Raw genomic sequence first — 15,742 nt, forward strand, 5'->3', positions numbered from 1 at the left:
GGAGCGCCCCGCCCCCCCCCCCGGCCTGCGCCGCGCCTGCGCCGCTGGGGCGGTACTGGGATAGCGATGGAGACGCCCGGCGCTCCGGTCCGGGCCGTGCTGGTGCCCGCGGCGTCCGGGCCCCGGAGGAAGCGCGCCGCCGGAGAGGCCGGGGCTCCGACGAGCAGGCAGCGGGTCCTGGACGAGGAGGAGTACATCGAGGTAGGACTCGGCGTGGACGCCAGCGATTTCCAGGCCCCTTCCCTGACCCGCGCTCCCCCGCCCCGCGCTCCCCCCGGGTCGCTTCCTGGGTAACGACGCTCTTGTCCGCTCGCGAAGGTGGAGCAGCCCGAGTCTCTGCCCTCGGGATGTGGACAGTCGGGGGGACAAACAAGCACAGTGTGGAGAGAGGTGTCCCTGCTGTCAGGGAGCAGAAGGGGCGGGTGTCAGGGAAACAAGGTTCTATTAAAGGGTCAGTAGGAATTTGGGAGGATGGCGATAAAGAGGGTTTCTTGGAGAGCGATAATGGCAAGTGTTAAGGCTGGGGGTCTTGGAAACGGGCTGCCACTGTGGCAGCATCATTGAGCGGGTGAGCATCCCACCGCCCTTGAAGTAGGAGGAGCTGGCACGGGGCTGGGAGAAAGTTGGTTAAGTTCGGGAAGCTGCTGGGATGTGCAGGCAGGTGACGTTAGTGGGCAGCTGGGTGTGCAGACGTGCAGCTCAGGGGCAAGTCTGGCTGGAGGTGCGGAGCTGGGAATCTCCACCAGTGCTGGTGGTGGGGTGACTGGCTGAAGGCATCCCGGTGAAGGATTCAGACTGGAAATAGGAGATCATGGGTGGAATGAAGGTGGCAATACGCACATTGGTCCAGCTGGTGTGGAGGTGGAGCCAGCAAAGGAGAATGAAAGTGACCAGTTAGTGAGGGAGAGAGAAGGCTTTGAAAGTGCACCCAATGGGAGTTCCCTGGAGGTCCAGTGGTTAGGACTCCACGCTCTCACTGCCAAGGGCCTGGGTTCAATCCCTGGTAGAGTAACTAAGGTCCCACATCCCACAAGCAGCACAGCGTGGCCAAAAAAAAAAAAAAAAAAAATTACAGCACTACGTTCCCCCAAGTTCTGGGGGTTCTTGGTCTGGACAGAGGTTGGGGGCCTCACACGTACCCTGTGGGCTGAGTGGCAGGGGAGAGGCAGACGGGAGCTCTGACTTGTGTTCTGATCGCGCCTTTAGGGTCTCCAGACGGTCATCCAGAGGGACTTCTTTCCTGATGTGGAGAAGCTGCAGGCACAGAAGGAGTACCTGGAGGCCGAGGAGAATGGAGACCTGGAACGGATGCGCCAGATCGCCATCAAGTTTGGCTCTGCCCTGGGCAAGATGTCCCGAGAGCCTCCTCCGCCCTGTAAGAGGAGTCCTGTGGGGGGGCGGGAGGGGACCCCCGCTGAACTGTTGCTTCAGGCTCCCTCCAATCTCCATCCCCTCTCTTCCCCCAGATGTGACTCCAGCCACATTTGAAACCCCTGAGGTGCACACGGGCACCGGGGTGGTGGGCAGTAAGGCCCGGGGCCGGGGCCACAGCCTGGAGGACGGCGATGGTGAGTGAGCGCCCCATTTCCCTCACACTGTTGGGTTTGCCTGGGGACCTCGTCTGTGGGGCCCTGGGGTGTTCAGGGGAAGGCTCCTTCTTGTCCCTGAGGGTCTCTCCTTAAAGGGCAACCCACGGGGTCTAGGAGGCAGAAGATCTGGGTCCAGCTCCCAAACATGGGGGTCATCTGAGCCTCCGGCCCTCCTCTGTGGCATGGGAATCTCGCCCCCCCTCTTGCTGGCCTGCTCACTCTACCAACCTCTGTCCGGGGGGGCGTCATGAGCCTGGGGCGGGGGCTCCTTCCCTCGCTGCCTCCTTCAGATGCCTCAGGGCCTCTGCACTTGCTTCTCCTGAGCTGGTCGCCCCCTGTGGGTGACTGCATGGCTGCTCCTTCTCTTCCTTCAGGTCTCTGCTCAGATGCTGCCTGTCAGGGAACCTTCCCTGACCTCCCAGCGCAGTCACTCACCCTGTGCTCTGTGATTTGCCACCTGGCTCTGTTTTCTTGCCGGAGGACACGCCAGTTTAAAAGGCGTTTCTGTTTGTTTACCGTTTCTCCCTCCACAAGAGCAGGTCCTTTTGCTCCCGTCTGCATGCCCTGCACCTAGGGTGTGCCTGGGCCTCCGGGTCTCCAACACGCTTACTGGAGTGTAAAGATTCATCCTGACTTTTCCGGGGAGCCTTCCCCAGAAGGAGCGTCTTGGGCCCTGTGAACAGTGTGCCGTGGGCCTCCTTGCAGTCGGTGCTTCATCCGGGGTGGACATGTGTGTGTGTAGATGGCCATGAGCTGCTCTCTACCAGCGTCGCGTCTACAGTGTGCTCCGCTGGCAGTGGTGCCCTGTGCGAGCACATGTGTGACGTTTTCTGCTCCAGAACCCAGCCTCCTGCCAGTCACAGCGCGTCCTGTGTGTCCTCAGAGCGTGGTTCTCCGTTGCGATGTGGCTCGAGAATCACAGGCTGTTGGCAGATTCCTTTCCTTTGAATCCCCCTTACTTTTCGGTAAATGCAGGAATCCCCTGAGTAACCTGAGCGTAGGCACCACGTAGTTCACAGTTGCAGGCGAGGGGACGGAGGCTCAGGAGGGCAGTAACCTCTGCAGGTCCCAGAGCTTTTGGTGGAGGGACGGGGTCTGAGTGCCCACCTTTCTGACACTCGTCTTGACCTTTTAGGCACAGTGCTTTGCACGCTGCCTGGCAGGTGGTAGGGGGTGGAGTAGAGGCCCTCCCCCGTCGTCCCCACCGCATCTGCACTGCTGTATGCAGTGCTGCACCGCCTCAGCGGGCTGCCCTTTCACTGGCAGCGGCCAGGGCGGCCTGGGGTGTGGCCCAGTGCCTGTTAGGTGCCCCCCCGCCCACCGCTAGATAATACAGGGTCCTTGCCATCGGGTCCGCTAGCGGGTCACGAGGCTTAGGTGACAGTCACCCTTCTGTAGCACAGGTACCAAGAATAGAGGGAGTCAGGATAAGGGGCAGGGGGACAGCCCAGGGTTTTGGAGGTACGGCCTACAGAACAGGCACTGTTTTGGTGTGGGAGGACCCCTTGTGATCATGCTGCTCTAACGCCCGACGCCCCCTCCCGGCCTGAGTCAGAGTGCACTCTTCACTGGTATCCAGCAGATGGGAAGGGCCCCTGGGGGCTCCCTGGGCAGCTGGGGGAGTTGATTGCCCCCAAGGGGGTGTTGTCTGGCAGTGTGGGTTCCCACAGACAGACCCACGGCCAGAGAGAGGGTTTCTGGGACCGAGTGACTGCATGATGGTTTGGTGTCACCTGCCCGCACCCCTGCGCAGGAGAGGCCACAGAGGAGGAGGAAAGGGAACCCCTGCCCAGCCTGGACGTCTTCCTGAGCCGGTACACGAGCGAGGACAACGCCTCCTTCCAGGAGATCATGGAGGTGGCCAAGGAGAAGAGCCGGGCGCGCCACTCATGGCTCTACCAGGCTGAGGAGGAGTTTGAGAAGGTGCCCTGGTGCAGGGTCAGCGGTACCCACTCGGGTTGGGGGTCCCCGGGCCAGGGCCCAGGGCCGGGGGTCCTCCCTGACCCTCGCTCCCACCATGACGCAGAGGCAGAAGGATAGTCTCGCGCTCCCGTCGGCAGAGTGCCAAGCCGTGGAGAGTGGCCAGGCTGGTGTGGAGACCTGGAAGTACAAGGCCAAGAACTCCCTCATGTACTACCCAGAGGGTGAGCGGCGGGCCGGGCGGGGGCGCAGGCTGGGGCCGAAGGTTTGGATTGGCTTTTGGGAGTGTGTGTCTGTGCCCCCTGTACTCTGGGCCTTTGGGGGTCCCGGTCCATTTCAGGGCAGGCAGGTTCGCCTGCGGAGTCTGTGCGGTCGTGTGGCTCCCCCGGCTGCATTCAGGCTGTGCTCCGTGGGGAACCAGCTCCTCTCCCTCAGGCCCTGAGCGAGGGACGGGGGGCCTGCCCACCCTGACGCTGAGGCGATTCTGCTCCCGCTGCCAGGCGTCCCCGATGAAGAGCAGCTCTTCAAGAAGCCACGGCAGGTGGTGCATAAGAACACCCGCTTCCTCAGGGACCCCTTTAGCCAGGCCCTCAGCAGGTCCCAGCTGCAGCAGGCCGCTGCCCTCAACGCCCAGGTGAGGGGCCGGGCCAGCGGGGTGGCGTGGGCATCCCTGCCTTTCTGGTCCTGGCCACCCCCATACGTTAGGACTGTCCTTGGGCTCAGCAGGGCTCGGCGGTGCGGGTGTGTCTGGGTCCCTATGTGGCGGGGTCTGAGTCTCTTCTCCATTCGTGGGGGCTTCGATCAGACACGTTCTGTGGGTCAGGTCTGTGCCAGTTCCCGTGGGGTGGGCTGGGCTTGGTGTGGCAGACAGCAGAGGTTCCTGACCTCAGATTTACTGCAGGGCGGTGACTCCGGCGGTCATGGCGTTGAGGAGATGGGAGGTGGGGGGACTGTTTTGGAGACTTTTACAGGTGCCTTGTGGGAGCCATCAGAGCACAGTTGCCCCGGTTAGCATAGCCCCCCGCAGGGCCCTGAAGTCAGTGGCCCCTGAAGGTAACGCATGTCAGGTGTGGCCCGGCGTGGAAGGCGGAGGTGCTTCCTCACTTGGTTGCCGCTCTGACAGGTCCTCAAGGTCCTTGCAAGGGCCAGGGTCCTCCCTGCTTCCCCTGGGTCTGCACCCAGGAAGGGGGGGTGGGCAGCCTCTGTTCAGCCAGCGGGGATGGCCTGGGCCCCTGACACCACCTCTTCTCTCGGTCCAGCACAAACAGGGCAAGGTGGGCCCAGATGGCAAGGAGCTTATCCCCCAGGAGTCCCCTCGCGTGGGCGGATTTGGATTCATTGCCACGCCTTCTCCTGCCCCTGGTGAGAAACACACCCGCTGGTGGGACGGCCTGGGGGGAGGTGGGCTGCCCGGCTGGCCTGGCATTCCTGGCGCTCCCCTGGGTCTGCACTGTGCCTCATGTGACTCGGGCCCAGGGTCCCATCTGTGCCAGGGCCGAACAGGGCTGTGGGTGGCTGGGCTCTCAGGCAGGCCCGACCTGGGACGTGTGGGGCCAGCTGGTCTAGCTGGGTGGTTCCTGTGGCTCACCCTGAGCTCAGCGGGACAGACTGGCCTGGTGAGCAGGCGGAGGGGCTCTGGGGGGAGGGCAGTGAGTCCAGTGGGTGCTGGACAGGCGTCCTTTTTTAAAATTTTATTCATTTATTTATTTATCCATTTATTTAATTTTTGGCTGCATTGGGTCTTAGCTGCTGCATGCAGGTTTTTTCTAGTTGCTGAGAGCGGGGGCTACTCTTTATTGCTGTGCACAGGCTTCTCATTGCGGTAGCTTCTCTTGTTGTGGAGCGTGGGCTCTAGGCGCGCAGGCTTCAGTAGTAGTGGTACACGGGCTTCAGTAGTTGTGGCTCGCGGGCTCTAGAGCGCAGGCTCAGTAGTTGCGGCGCGCAGGCTTCAGTAGTAGTGGCACATGGGCTTCAGTAGTTGTGGCTCGCGGGCTCTAGAGCGCAGGCTTAGTAGTTGTAGCGCACAGGCTTAGTTGCCCCACGGCATGTGGGATCTTCCCAGACCAGGGCTTGAACCCATGTCCCCTGCGTTGGCAAACGGATTCTTAACCATTGCACCACCAGGGAAGCCCCTGGGCAGGCATCCTGCACATGGAAGCCAAGTTCAGTCTGCAGAAGACTGGGTGCACCTGGGCCTCCTGGGGCCGTGCCTGGCCCGGGCAGGTGGGCAGGACGGGCCTGAGGGGTCCTGCAGGGCCACGTGCGCTTCCCTCAGGCCACCTGCCTTGTGCCACTGGCCTGGGTTGGGTGTCCCTGTCAGTCTTGGGTAGTTTTTCCTAGTTCTGGGTCTCACGTTAGCAGGTGTGCGGTGCTCACAAACCTAAGCCCAGAGATCACAGCAGGCTCACGAGACTCGGGGTGGCTTCCTGGGCACACGCTGGTCTCTCTCTGCACCCAGGGACACCGGTGGCTGCGCCATGGCAAGGGCCTGTGGAGGCACCACGATTTGCCCAGGATCCTGGGAGGTTTGGGAGCCCTGGAAGGCCCCGGATCTCCTCCCTGCAGCGGGGTCCTGTGACTGTCCTCCGGGGGCCCCCTGGCCCTGTGCTAGGATGGGGGTCTAACTCACCCAGCCCAGCTTCTCTGCGAAGCCCCCTACCCCAGGCTAAGCCCCACGGTGCAGGGGCATGGGCTGGCCTTGATGTTTCCCTCCGAGAAGTCAGAAGTGCTGGGTTCTGGTCCCGGGAAAGAGAGAGGGCAGCTGCTGGCCTTGGTGCTTGTGAGCTGCGACCCCCATCCGGGTCCCAGGCCTGAGCTGGCTGTGGGTTCTCCATCCGCAGGTGTGAACGAGTCCCCACTGATGACCTGGGGGGAGGTTGAGAACACGCCCTTGAGAGTCGAAGGATCTGAAACGCCCTACGTGGATAGGACGCCAGGGCCAGCCTTCAAGGTGGGTCACGGTGGGAGCAGCACGGGTGGACTCAGGGCCTCCTGAGCACCCATAGCTCCGTGCACAGCGGATGGGCTGCACACCTGGGCAGGCCCTGCACTTCCACGTAGGACCAGGCACTGAGGACAGGCGTGGGCGGGTGGGTGGGTTGGGGGAGAGACTGGGGTGGGGGGTTCGAAGCACCAAGGCAGGGAGCTGCCGGGGCCGCTCCGAGCCTGCAGGCCCAGAGGATGGGGCTGTTCAGAGATGAGGGGTGGTCTCAGGTGGGCCAGGAACTCCTGCTGTGCTGCAGCCTGAGGGCGGGAAGGGTCCCAGAACCCTAGTGTCTGTGGGATGCGGCTGTGTCCTCAGGAGGGCTGTGTCCTTGCAGAGAGAGGCCTCTGGTTACGGGAGAACCAGGTCAGGCGCCCCCAGCCCGGTGTCATAGGAGCAGTCAGAGTTGAGGTTCACAAGGCCTGGAGCCCAGGAGGAAGGCGGTTTGTGGGCCAGGCAGGCAGGTGAGGGGGCCGGATGGCAGGTGGTTTGTAGGGATGGGGTGGCCCGGGAAGGTGCCAGCGAACAGACAGGCAGGTGGGGCCCCAGAGCAACATTGGGAAGGCAGGTCCCTGGTCTGCACACAGTTTGTGGGGAAACTGAGCGATGGGTGTGGTTTGGGGGGGAAGTGGGGGAGGTCCCCAGAGCCTTGCACGTACTGTCGGGTGCTGGGGGGGGGTTGCTGGTGGCAGAGGTGGGTGGTGCCACAGAGGCTGAAGGCTGCAGGGTCACGTCATCTGCTTTGAAGCCCCAAAGAATGGGGCACGGAATTTGGAATTCACATAGGTCTGCGGAGGGGACAGGGTCACGGGTCTCTTTAAACACAGGCAACACCAGTGTGGAATGCAAAGGAAAAAGTGTCAGTCACTGTAGCAACAGAAACATACAATCATAGGAGCGACTGGCTTGGAGAGAAAGCACAGACCTGTGCGGCAGAAACCTGGTGGCTGAGGGGCGGGTGCTTCCCCAGTGCAAGGGTGACGTGTGGCCAGACAGCGTGTGCGGGGCCCAGGCACCTTGGTTCTCAGCCTGGGATGCGGCGACAGCTGAGAAAAACCTGCAGGGGGATGTGTGCCGTCAGGCGTTGAAGCAAGCCACCCTTGGCAGGTGGGTCAGGCCTGAGCCTGGTCCCAGTGCCCAGGCAGGATTTGGGGCACCGTGCTGAGTGTGTGGAGCTAGGGTAACAAGCCAGGCCCTCAGTGTACACGGCAGGATGAGTTCCGGGAAGATGGAAAAGTTGAATGTTAAAACAACAAATGTTAAACCTCAGAATAACATACCAGTCGACGTTTAATGTGACGTTGAGGCAGGAAGGCTTTCTAAACACGACAGCAAAGGGAGAAATCACGAAGGGAGTGGGGGCTGGATCGCGCTACAGGAAGATGACAACCCCGAGTACAGCGGAAAACATCAAAAGTTACAGCGGAAAATGTCAAAAGTAAAACTACAAGCAGATAACTGAAGAGGAATCTGAACGGTGTACGTTAACTCAGCCAACGTAGATGAAACTCCTGCAAGAGAGAAAGGAAACAAAAAACCAATAGAAAGATAGGCCCAGGGACTTCCCTGGTGGTCCAGTGGTGGAGAGTATGCCTTACAATGCGGGGGGCGCGGGTTATATCCCTGGCCGGGGAACTGGGATCCCACATGCTGCGGGGCAGCTGAGCCCACACACCACAACTACTGAGCTCACGCACCTCAACGAGAGAGCCCGCGTGCTGCAAACTACAGAGCCCACGCACTCTGCAGCCTGCACGCCACAACTAGAGAAGAGAAAAACCCGCATGCCACAACTAGAGAGAAGCCCGTGCGCCACAACGAAGATCCTACATCCCTCAACGAAGATCCCGTGTGCCGCAACTAGGACCTGACGCAAGCAAAAAGAAAATAAAATTAAATAAATAAATCTTTAAAACAAACGAACAGAAAGACAGGCCCACAAAACATTTCTTGAAGTTCTCTATGGAAACGCAGAGGCTGGTACACCCTGGCAGTCAGACAAAGGCATATTGAAACAGGCCCTTTTCCTGGAAGGGGGTCACAGGTGCCTGACCGGGCAGTGCCAGCTTCATGAAGAACCCGGGTGGGCCTTGGGCGGGTGGGCAGCTCAGGCTGGCTGGGGGCTTTCAGGGGCAGCGATGGTGGGCTGTTGGGACCTCAGGGGCCACGGGAAGAGGCCAGCGCCCCCACGGCAAGGACTCCCTGGCTGGGTAGTGGCCCAGCCCCCCCACGCCTGCTGTCTTTTAGATCCTGGAGCCGGGACGCAGGGAGCGGCTGGGGCTGAAGATGGCCAACGAGGCTGCCGCCAAGAACCGGGCCAAGAAGCAGGAGGCCTTGCGGAGGGCGACAGAGAACCTAGCCAGGTGAGGGTGGCCCGGCCCCTGCAGTGGGCGCTCTCAGGGCCGGGGCCTGTGGCCGTCCCTCCGGCCGGAGCGGGGCCCTCTCCGCCTCGTGCACGGCCTCCTCCTCCCGCGTACCTGCGGCGCCTTTAGGCCCGTTGTCCCCACTGAGCTCCTGTCCACCCCGTGGAGTCGGTGTTATCGCTGCCCTCGGAGAGGGTTGGGGTCCACTGCAGCCTCTCAGCCGAGGGCAGCCACACCCCTCGACTGCAGGCTCAGGCTCACTGTCTGGGCCAGGCCATCCAGGTCCCCACCCAGAATGATCACACATCTCCTGGGAGCCTTCCTGTGGGGCCAAGGGAGGCCCTGCTGCGGGGAGAGCCCGGTCGGGCCTAATCCTGCCTCTCACCCACCCCTTCCTTCCGCTGCAGCCTCACCCCCAAAGGCCTGAGCCCAGCCATGTCTCCAGCCCTGCAACGCCTCGTGAGCAGGACAGCCAGCAAGTACACGGACCGGGCCCTGCGTGCCAGCTACACACCGTCCCCAGCACGCTCTACCCACCTCAAGACCCCAGCCGGCGGGCCCCAGACCCCGACGAGCACACCGGCTCCTGCCTCTGCCACACGCACCCCCCTCAGCCAGGATCCGGCCTGCATCACGGACAACTTGCTGCAGCTCCCCGCCCGGCGCAAAGCCTCAGACTTCTTCTAGTCCGTCCTGGGCTGGGCCCGCGGGAGCTTCGTGGAGCCCTCAGGGCAGCTCTCTGCCCAGCAGAGGACTCTGGCTTTCTGGGGACCCAGGCCTGAGCCCGAAGCAGCGAGCATCCCAGGAGACCCAGAAGACAGGTGCTGGGCTGGCACAGGACCTGCCCCGCGGCCTTGGGGAGCATCCCAGGGCCTTGCTGACATGCTTTTCTGTCGAACCCCAACCTGTTCCTATTTAATCCTCATTAAAGAGCATCTACAGCTCAGCAGGGCTGCCTCTCTGCCCTGTGGCCTGCGCGCCCTGGGGTCACCCTCGTGCCTGCATCGCACCTGCATCCTGCGCTCAGGACCGCAGACCTTCTGGGAGGAGGCTGCTGGATGGTGACCCTCGGAGGGCCGGGGTGTCCAGCCTTTCTTGCTGCTGCCTGTGTTGCTTCCGGTGGTGCCCCCAGGGCTGGGGACCTGCCTCTGAGCTGAGCTCACAGCCCTTCGGTCCACCCTTGGGGAGGGCAGAGCCCTTGGCAGTTGTGCCCCACGTTTTCCTGCATGAAGAGCTGGTCCCTGGTCCCCCCACCGCCAGGTTCACCCAGTCTCTGGGCCCAGGTCCACAGCCTCCCTGGCCAGGCCTGACCTGCGTGGTTTGCTGGTGATACGGCTGCACGGGTCCTGCATGTGAGGCTGCTCCCTTGGGAGGTGCTTTCCCAGTGGCCTCAGCCATCACCTCCCAAGCACCTGGCTTCCAGCTCAGATGGCCAGGGCCGTCTCCATGTCCCCTCCCTCCCTCTGCTCGGGGCTCCAGGCCCTGCCTTCCACGTGCTGCTGGGTTGCTGGCCTCACCCCGTTGTCACCCCACCAGCGAGACCCCCATGTAACAGTAACCTGGGCCACAGTGTCACAAGCAGTGGGGCTGGGCTCCACTTGGACCCGAGAGCGCTGTGGGCACCACGGGCGGGCACCTGCCTCTGGGCCCGAGGGTGTTGGTGCCTGACCCTGGAAGTCTTGGGGCCAGCTCCTCACAGGGAGGTGGGCTGGCTCCCAGACAGGCTCTTTAGGCCTCAGGTGGGGTCGGGTTGTGCTCAGAGAGGCAGCCTGGGGTCTGCTCAGATGGGAGCCCCTCATGCTTTGAGCACGTGCACCCTGCAGTGGGCCATCCTCATGCTCCCTGGAGGCTGCCTGGGCACCAGCTGGCCCGCACTCCTCCTCAGAGAAGTCCTGCAAGTTCCTGGGAGCCAAGTCCTGGCTGTGCCCTGTGCCCCACCAAGGGGGCGGGGCTGGGACCGTCCAGGGTGAGGAAAGGGCCGCTTTGGGTGCTTTATTCTCCATAGAGAAGGGTGGGTTTGGCCCTGAGGGAGCCCCCAGCAAGTAGGGGGTGGAGGTCTGGGTGGGTGTGAGCGAGATGCGGGGCGCTGTCCAGGCAAGGCCACCAAAGACCAGGTGCTGACCACCTGGCGGGGATGGGGGTGATGGCTGATAAAGCATGAGGGCTGCTTGGCGGGGATAGCGCCGGGGGAATGACACTGGAAGGTCTCGGCTTTGGGGTCTCCCATCCCAACTGCGGGAACGAAGGGAGAGGGGGGTGTTGAGGAAGGGCTGCCTGAGGTGGGGGTCTGGGCAGGGTGGGGAGGCATGTGGGGGCTTGGCGGGCGGGCGGCCGCGGAGTCCTTGCCCATGAGGCCTGGCCCCCACTTCAGATCCCCTGCGCCGCAGGGAGGGGAGTGCCGAGCCCTAGAGAAAACGACTCCTCGCGGGCCTCTCTGCTGTATACACTCTGGTTTATTTGGTGGTCAGGATTTAACGTCTTTGCTACTAAGTGGAAGAAAGCTAATAGAACGTAATCAAAATAACGGTTTAATTGACGGATTTTACTTGTTCTTGGACCTGTGCCTTCTTCAGATTCTACCTCCTACTTAGCTTTCGGGGTGCTCATCGCGCCATGCCCCCCGGGCCCTCCGCACCGCTACGTGCTCGCCTTCCCCACCTCGGCTCCGGAGACGTGATGGTCCTTCGCCCTGGAGGTCTCGGCCAGCCGGTCCTCCATCCTGTCCACGTTCTCGGGCACCACCAGCAGCCGGTGCTGGTTCTTGGCCCCCAGCTTGTGGTCGGGCTGGTGCTCAGGCTGGTGCTCGGGCCACGAGCCCAGCTGGGTGTCCAGTTTGCACTCAGCCCGGTACTTGCCTTCACCCTCCCTCTTGAAGGAGGCCAAAGACACGGCTTTGGGCTTGGGGGGCTGCAGCCATGAGTGGCTGAGGATCTCGTCGATGTGCAGCCGCCGGTTGACGTCCGGCTGCAGGATGCGGTAGATAAGGTCCTTGCACTCGCCTGTCAGGTTCTTGGAGCGTGGGAAGTCCACGCGGTGCTCCTTCTGGATGCGCAACATCTTCTTGATGTCCGAGTCGTCATAGGGCATGGAGCCACAGACCATGATGTAGAGGATCACACCCAGACTCCAGATGTCATACACCTTGGGCTGGTAGGGGATGCCCTGCAACACCTCAGGGGCCGCGTACGCCGCCGACCCACAGAAGGTCTTGCTGAGGATGATGCGCCCACTGCTGTCCCGCAGGCAGCGCTTGGAGAAGCCGAAGTCGGACAGCTTGATGTTGAAGTCCTTGTCAAGGAGAAGGTTCTCACACTTGAGGTCTCGGTGGACGACGTCCAGGTTGTGGCAGTACTTGACGGCGGAGGACAGCTGCCAGAACATCTTGCGTGCCACGTCCTCGTGCAGGGCTCCCCGGCACTTGATGAACTCGAGTAGGTCGCCCTGAACTCCGAGCTCCATGATGATGTAGATACGGCCGTCGGAGGTCTCAAAGATCTCGTAGGTCTTGATGATAGAGCGGTGGTTGACGGTCGCCAGGATGTCCATCTCCCGGGGAAGGAATCTCTCCACAAAGTCCGTGGGCGTCTTCTTGCGGTCGATGATCTTGACGGCCACGTTGAACTTGAGGCGCTCGGAGTAGGCGGATTTGACTTTTGCATATGAGCCCTTGCCCAGGTTGATGCCCACGATGTAACCCTTCTTCCTTAGGACTGCGGCATCATCCATGGTGCCAGGAGCGGCTGGTGCCACTGCCCTCTACATCCCCTCCCCACCTGGGCCAGCAGGCATTGTCCTCGTTTGCACTGTGGGGAGCCGTCTGGCCAGTCTGGGCCTGCACTTGGAGGTGTGGAACACCCAGCATTGTCCCCCCGTGACTTCAGCCTGTGAAGTCATAAAGCCAGGCTGCCTGGAGTGGGAACTGGGCGGGGGACAGGCCCTGGAGCCCCGGAAATCAGGCTGGCCTGGCAGGAGTGCTGCTCCCTGCCTGCTGGAAGGAAGCTGGCGCCCAGGACTGTGGTGACCCGCACTGCTCTTCCTCCTCGCTGTGCTGCACTGTCCCAAGTCAGGCCCAGGGGACCGCCCAGGTCCAGCCAGCGTGCGGGCCCCACGCCCGTTTCCCTCTCCTGGATGTGGGGACTGACTCTGCAATGGCCTCTGTCCCACGAGGGCCAATTTCCTGCCGCTTCTTTGAGGTGTGATGAGCACCCCCTCTGGGGCTGTGTCTTTGGAACCCGCCGTGCCGGGGAGGGACTGCCCTGGTCCGGCCGGGCTGGCGGTGGTTCCAAGCCTGGGAGACAAGACCAGCTGTCCGGGGAGCAGGGGTGGGGTGGGGGTGGATCAGTGCTGTGGCGGCGAGCAGGGCGTGCTTCGGGCAGGGGGCAGCTCAGAGGCTGTGAGTGCCCAGCCCGGCAGCCCGGTCCCCAGTGGGCTGGCAGATGAACGTTCCGTGGGGGGGTGATAGGTCCAGGCAGGGAAGGGCGTTGGGGAGGGAAGGACATTCTGAGAATGGCTGAGTCCCAGAGTTAGGAGGAGGTGGAGGAGAGGGTCAGGGGACAGCTGCTGCAGGTCCCGGGGCAGGAGCAGCCAGAACCCAAGTCCCGTTTTCAGACGGGTCCTGGAAGAGCACATAGGGAAGGGGCTTTGGGGTGAGCGGAGGCTAGCGCCTATGACCAGGCACAGGGAGGCTGGACGGGGCAGGCCCGTGGGGAGGGGGACCGGCAACAGAGGGAGACTGGGTTCTGATGCGTTGGCCAGTGAGTGGGCGGAGCCTCAGGTGGAGCCTTGGTGCTGCGGTCCCGGGGGTCTTGGGGGACGGCAGCACCCCTAGCACTGACAGTGAAGAGCAAGCACCTGGGTGAGGGGGGATCCTGAATTATGTCGCTGGGACCTTTGTGAGCTGTTGGAACCCTGGGAGGGCACATCATCTTTGCATCTCAGACTGTCTTTGCCCCTGGAAACAATGTGGAAACCCTTTTGTTCTTGCTTTGGGAAACGTGGCCTCCTGTAGCGTCTCCTCGGGTGCTTCGCAAGCCCTGCTGTCCACTTGTCTGTCCTCTGTAGTGCGTTGCCAGGACAGGAGGTGTGCCGTGTGTGTGCTCAGTTCTCCAGGGGTTGGGGGAGAGGAAGTCCTGTTTGTGGGTGGGTGGGTGGGTGGGAGTGACTGTGGAACCTGCATGCAGGGGATCAGCAGGGCTCCCCCAGGTGCCGGGAGGTGTGTTGTCCTGGCCGGAGCACAGCGCGTGTACACACCTGGAGCGCGGAGAGCTCCCTGGCAGGAGGTCTGTGTGGAAGATCTCAGGGCAGGGCAGCCGGGTCCAGATGCCAGCGGGAGTGACTGGCCTGATGCCTGCCTTTCTCCTGGGGGCTTTGGTAGAAATGACCAGAACTTCACTCATTTGTGTCATAGAGGGGCCAGCTGTGAGGCCCCCAGGTCAGGCCCCGGAAGCCAGGCACCCTCCCCACCTGTCTCCCTCGCCCCCAGGTCTCTGTCGGGGGCACCCTGCACGTCTGCCCTCTTGGCCGACCCCACCGCTTGCTTTCCCCTTTGTTGTGGGTTCTGCTTCTCCACACCCGCCCTTGCCCAGGACAGTGTGGCCTCTTTGGTTCTTGGGGGACATGGATGGAGGAGGCATGTGCCAGCATCAGGCCAGCGGACCTGCCGGGTGTGGAGCAGGCGGCTCTGCCCAGGATGTGCACGCAGGGGCAGGGGCTGCTGGTGCGCTGGGTTGGGGGGATGTTAGACTGGATAGGGGCTCAGGGTGCTCCCGGCTACGGGCCTGTGGGTCCCAGACCTGCAGACCCTGGGACGCCCCCCGTGGAGCTTTGGCCTCCATTTCTCCACTCCATGGCATTCGAGGGTCGGCCTCAGGCCCTGGGTGACATGAACAGAACCTTGCCTTTTTGGAGCCCGGAGGCCAGGGAGGTTCAGTGTCACCCACAGTATGAATGCCCTGCGGCTGGGCCGTGACACAGGGACATGGAGCTGTGAGGTCAGAGAGCTGGGGCTGGACTCAGGGAGGCTGGAATGCTGAGGTCTGAGGTCAGGCCACACGGAGGAGGACGGGGACTGCAGTGCGTGTGATGGTCTGAAAGGTCAGCGTGGTGAGAGCATGCGGGGGCGGGAGGGAGCACGGAGGCCACATTGAGGGTCTTGATCCTAAAGCTTCAGGATCAAGGGCCTGAAAGGGTCTGAGCCCAGGCTGTGTTTAGTGGAACAGCTCACAGGAGTAGCCCGGCATCTAAGGCCACCTGGGGAGGAGGGAGCCTCACGCACCTGGGCCTCTGCTCCGCACTGTATGATTTCCGGCAGTCGCCCCACCCTCTCTGAGCCATCTCCCCACCTGTAAAGCACACAGTAGGTGCACCTTCCTGAGGTCCCTCCTGCCCAGGCATGCCTCCGGGCTGGGCTGCCATGAGTCGCTCCCAGGCCCCCTTGCATTGCGCTGCCCTCTGCCCCAATGACCGCACTGATGACGGAGGAGGTTCACAAGCCTCCTGGGACGTCCCCACCCCCGCTGGCCCCATGCGCTCTGGAATTCCACTCTACCGCTAGGCAAGCTGTGTGACTCTGGGTTCCCGGGTCCTCCAGGACTACTCTGCAGCGGTTCTGTCCTGGACCCTGGGCACTCACTCGCAGGCCTGCCCTGGCAGAGGCCCCCAGAAGGCTTTGTGTGTGGAGGCCGTGGCCCCTTGGCCAAACCTGGAGAGATGGGCAGGGCTGCAGGGATGCGTCCACAAGCAGGGCTATGGCACATGGCAGGGGGCTGGGAGGCCAGACCTGGGAAGACCTCAAGGGTTAGGTGTGGGGATCCTTCCCGCAGGCAGTGGGAGCCAGACTGGGTGCAGAAGGAGGGCTCTGGCCACCGTGGGCGGCGATGGGGAACAAG

At 62.5% G+C, this 15,742-nt stretch overlaps 2 protein-coding genes across 3 annotated transcripts; one reads left to right on the top strand and one right to left on the bottom strand.

Moving 5' to 3' along the window:
• Positions 1–25: 25 nt before the first annotated feature.
• Positions 26–9,801, top strand: ESS2 (ess-2 splicing factor homolog). Of its 2 annotated transcripts, XM_082417121.1 has the most exons (11): positions 26–201; positions 1,207–1,375; positions 1,467–1,568; positions 2,429–2,554; positions 3,343–3,512; positions 3,616–3,733; positions 4,010–4,143; positions 4,769–4,871; positions 6,350–6,459; positions 8,740–8,855; positions 9,263–9,801. In XM_082417121.1, the coding sequence occupies exons 1-11, from the start codon at positions 67–69 to the stop codon at positions 9,540–9,542; spliced, it is 1,563 nt and encodes a 520-aa protein (XP_082273247.1). In that variant the 5' UTR covers positions 26–66; the 3' UTR covers positions 9,543–9,801. The 2 variants fall into 2 exon arrangements, with proteins under 2 accessions (XP_082273247.1, XP_082273248.1); XM_082417122.1 differs by lacking the exon at positions 2,429–2,554 and having other exon boundaries at positions 28–201.
• Positions 9,802–11,445: 1,644 nt separating this feature from the next.
• TSSK2 (testis specific serine kinase 2) lies at positions 11,446–12,783 on the bottom strand. The gene has a single exon (XM_082416388.1). It carries the CDS (start codon positions 12,579–12,581, stop codon positions 11,493–11,495), a length of 1,089 nt encoding a protein of 362 aa, XP_082272514.1. The 5' UTR covers positions 12,582–12,783; the 3' UTR covers positions 11,446–11,492.
• Between the last annotated feature and the right edge of the window lie 2,959 nt (positions 12,784–15,742).

Source organism: Balaenoptera physalus (assembly GCF_965194825.1).
Source record: "Balaenoptera physalus genome assembly, chromosome: 12".
NCBI lineage: Eukaryota > Metazoa > Chordata > Mammalia > Artiodactyla > Balaenopteridae > Balaenoptera > Balaenoptera physalus.

Bases quoted from the DNA above. Each gene is read 5' to 3' on its own strand.
- ESS2 (XM_082417121.1), top strand. From the start codon at position 67: ATGGAGACGCCCGGCGCTCCGGTCCGGGCCGTGCTGGTGCCCGCGGCG. The intron at 4,872-6,349 runs GTGAGAAACACA...CTCCATCCGCAG, and splicing joins CACGCCTTCTCCTGCCCCTG to GTGTGAACGAGTCCCCACTG. The intron at 6,460-8,739 runs GTGGGTCACGGT...GCTGTCTTTTAG, and splicing joins CGCCAGGGCCAGCCTTCAAG to ATCCTGGAGCCGGGACGCAG.
- TSSK2 (XM_082416388.1), bottom strand. From the start codon at position 12,581: ATGGATGATGCCGCAGTCCTAAGGAAGAAGGGTTACATCGTGGGCATC.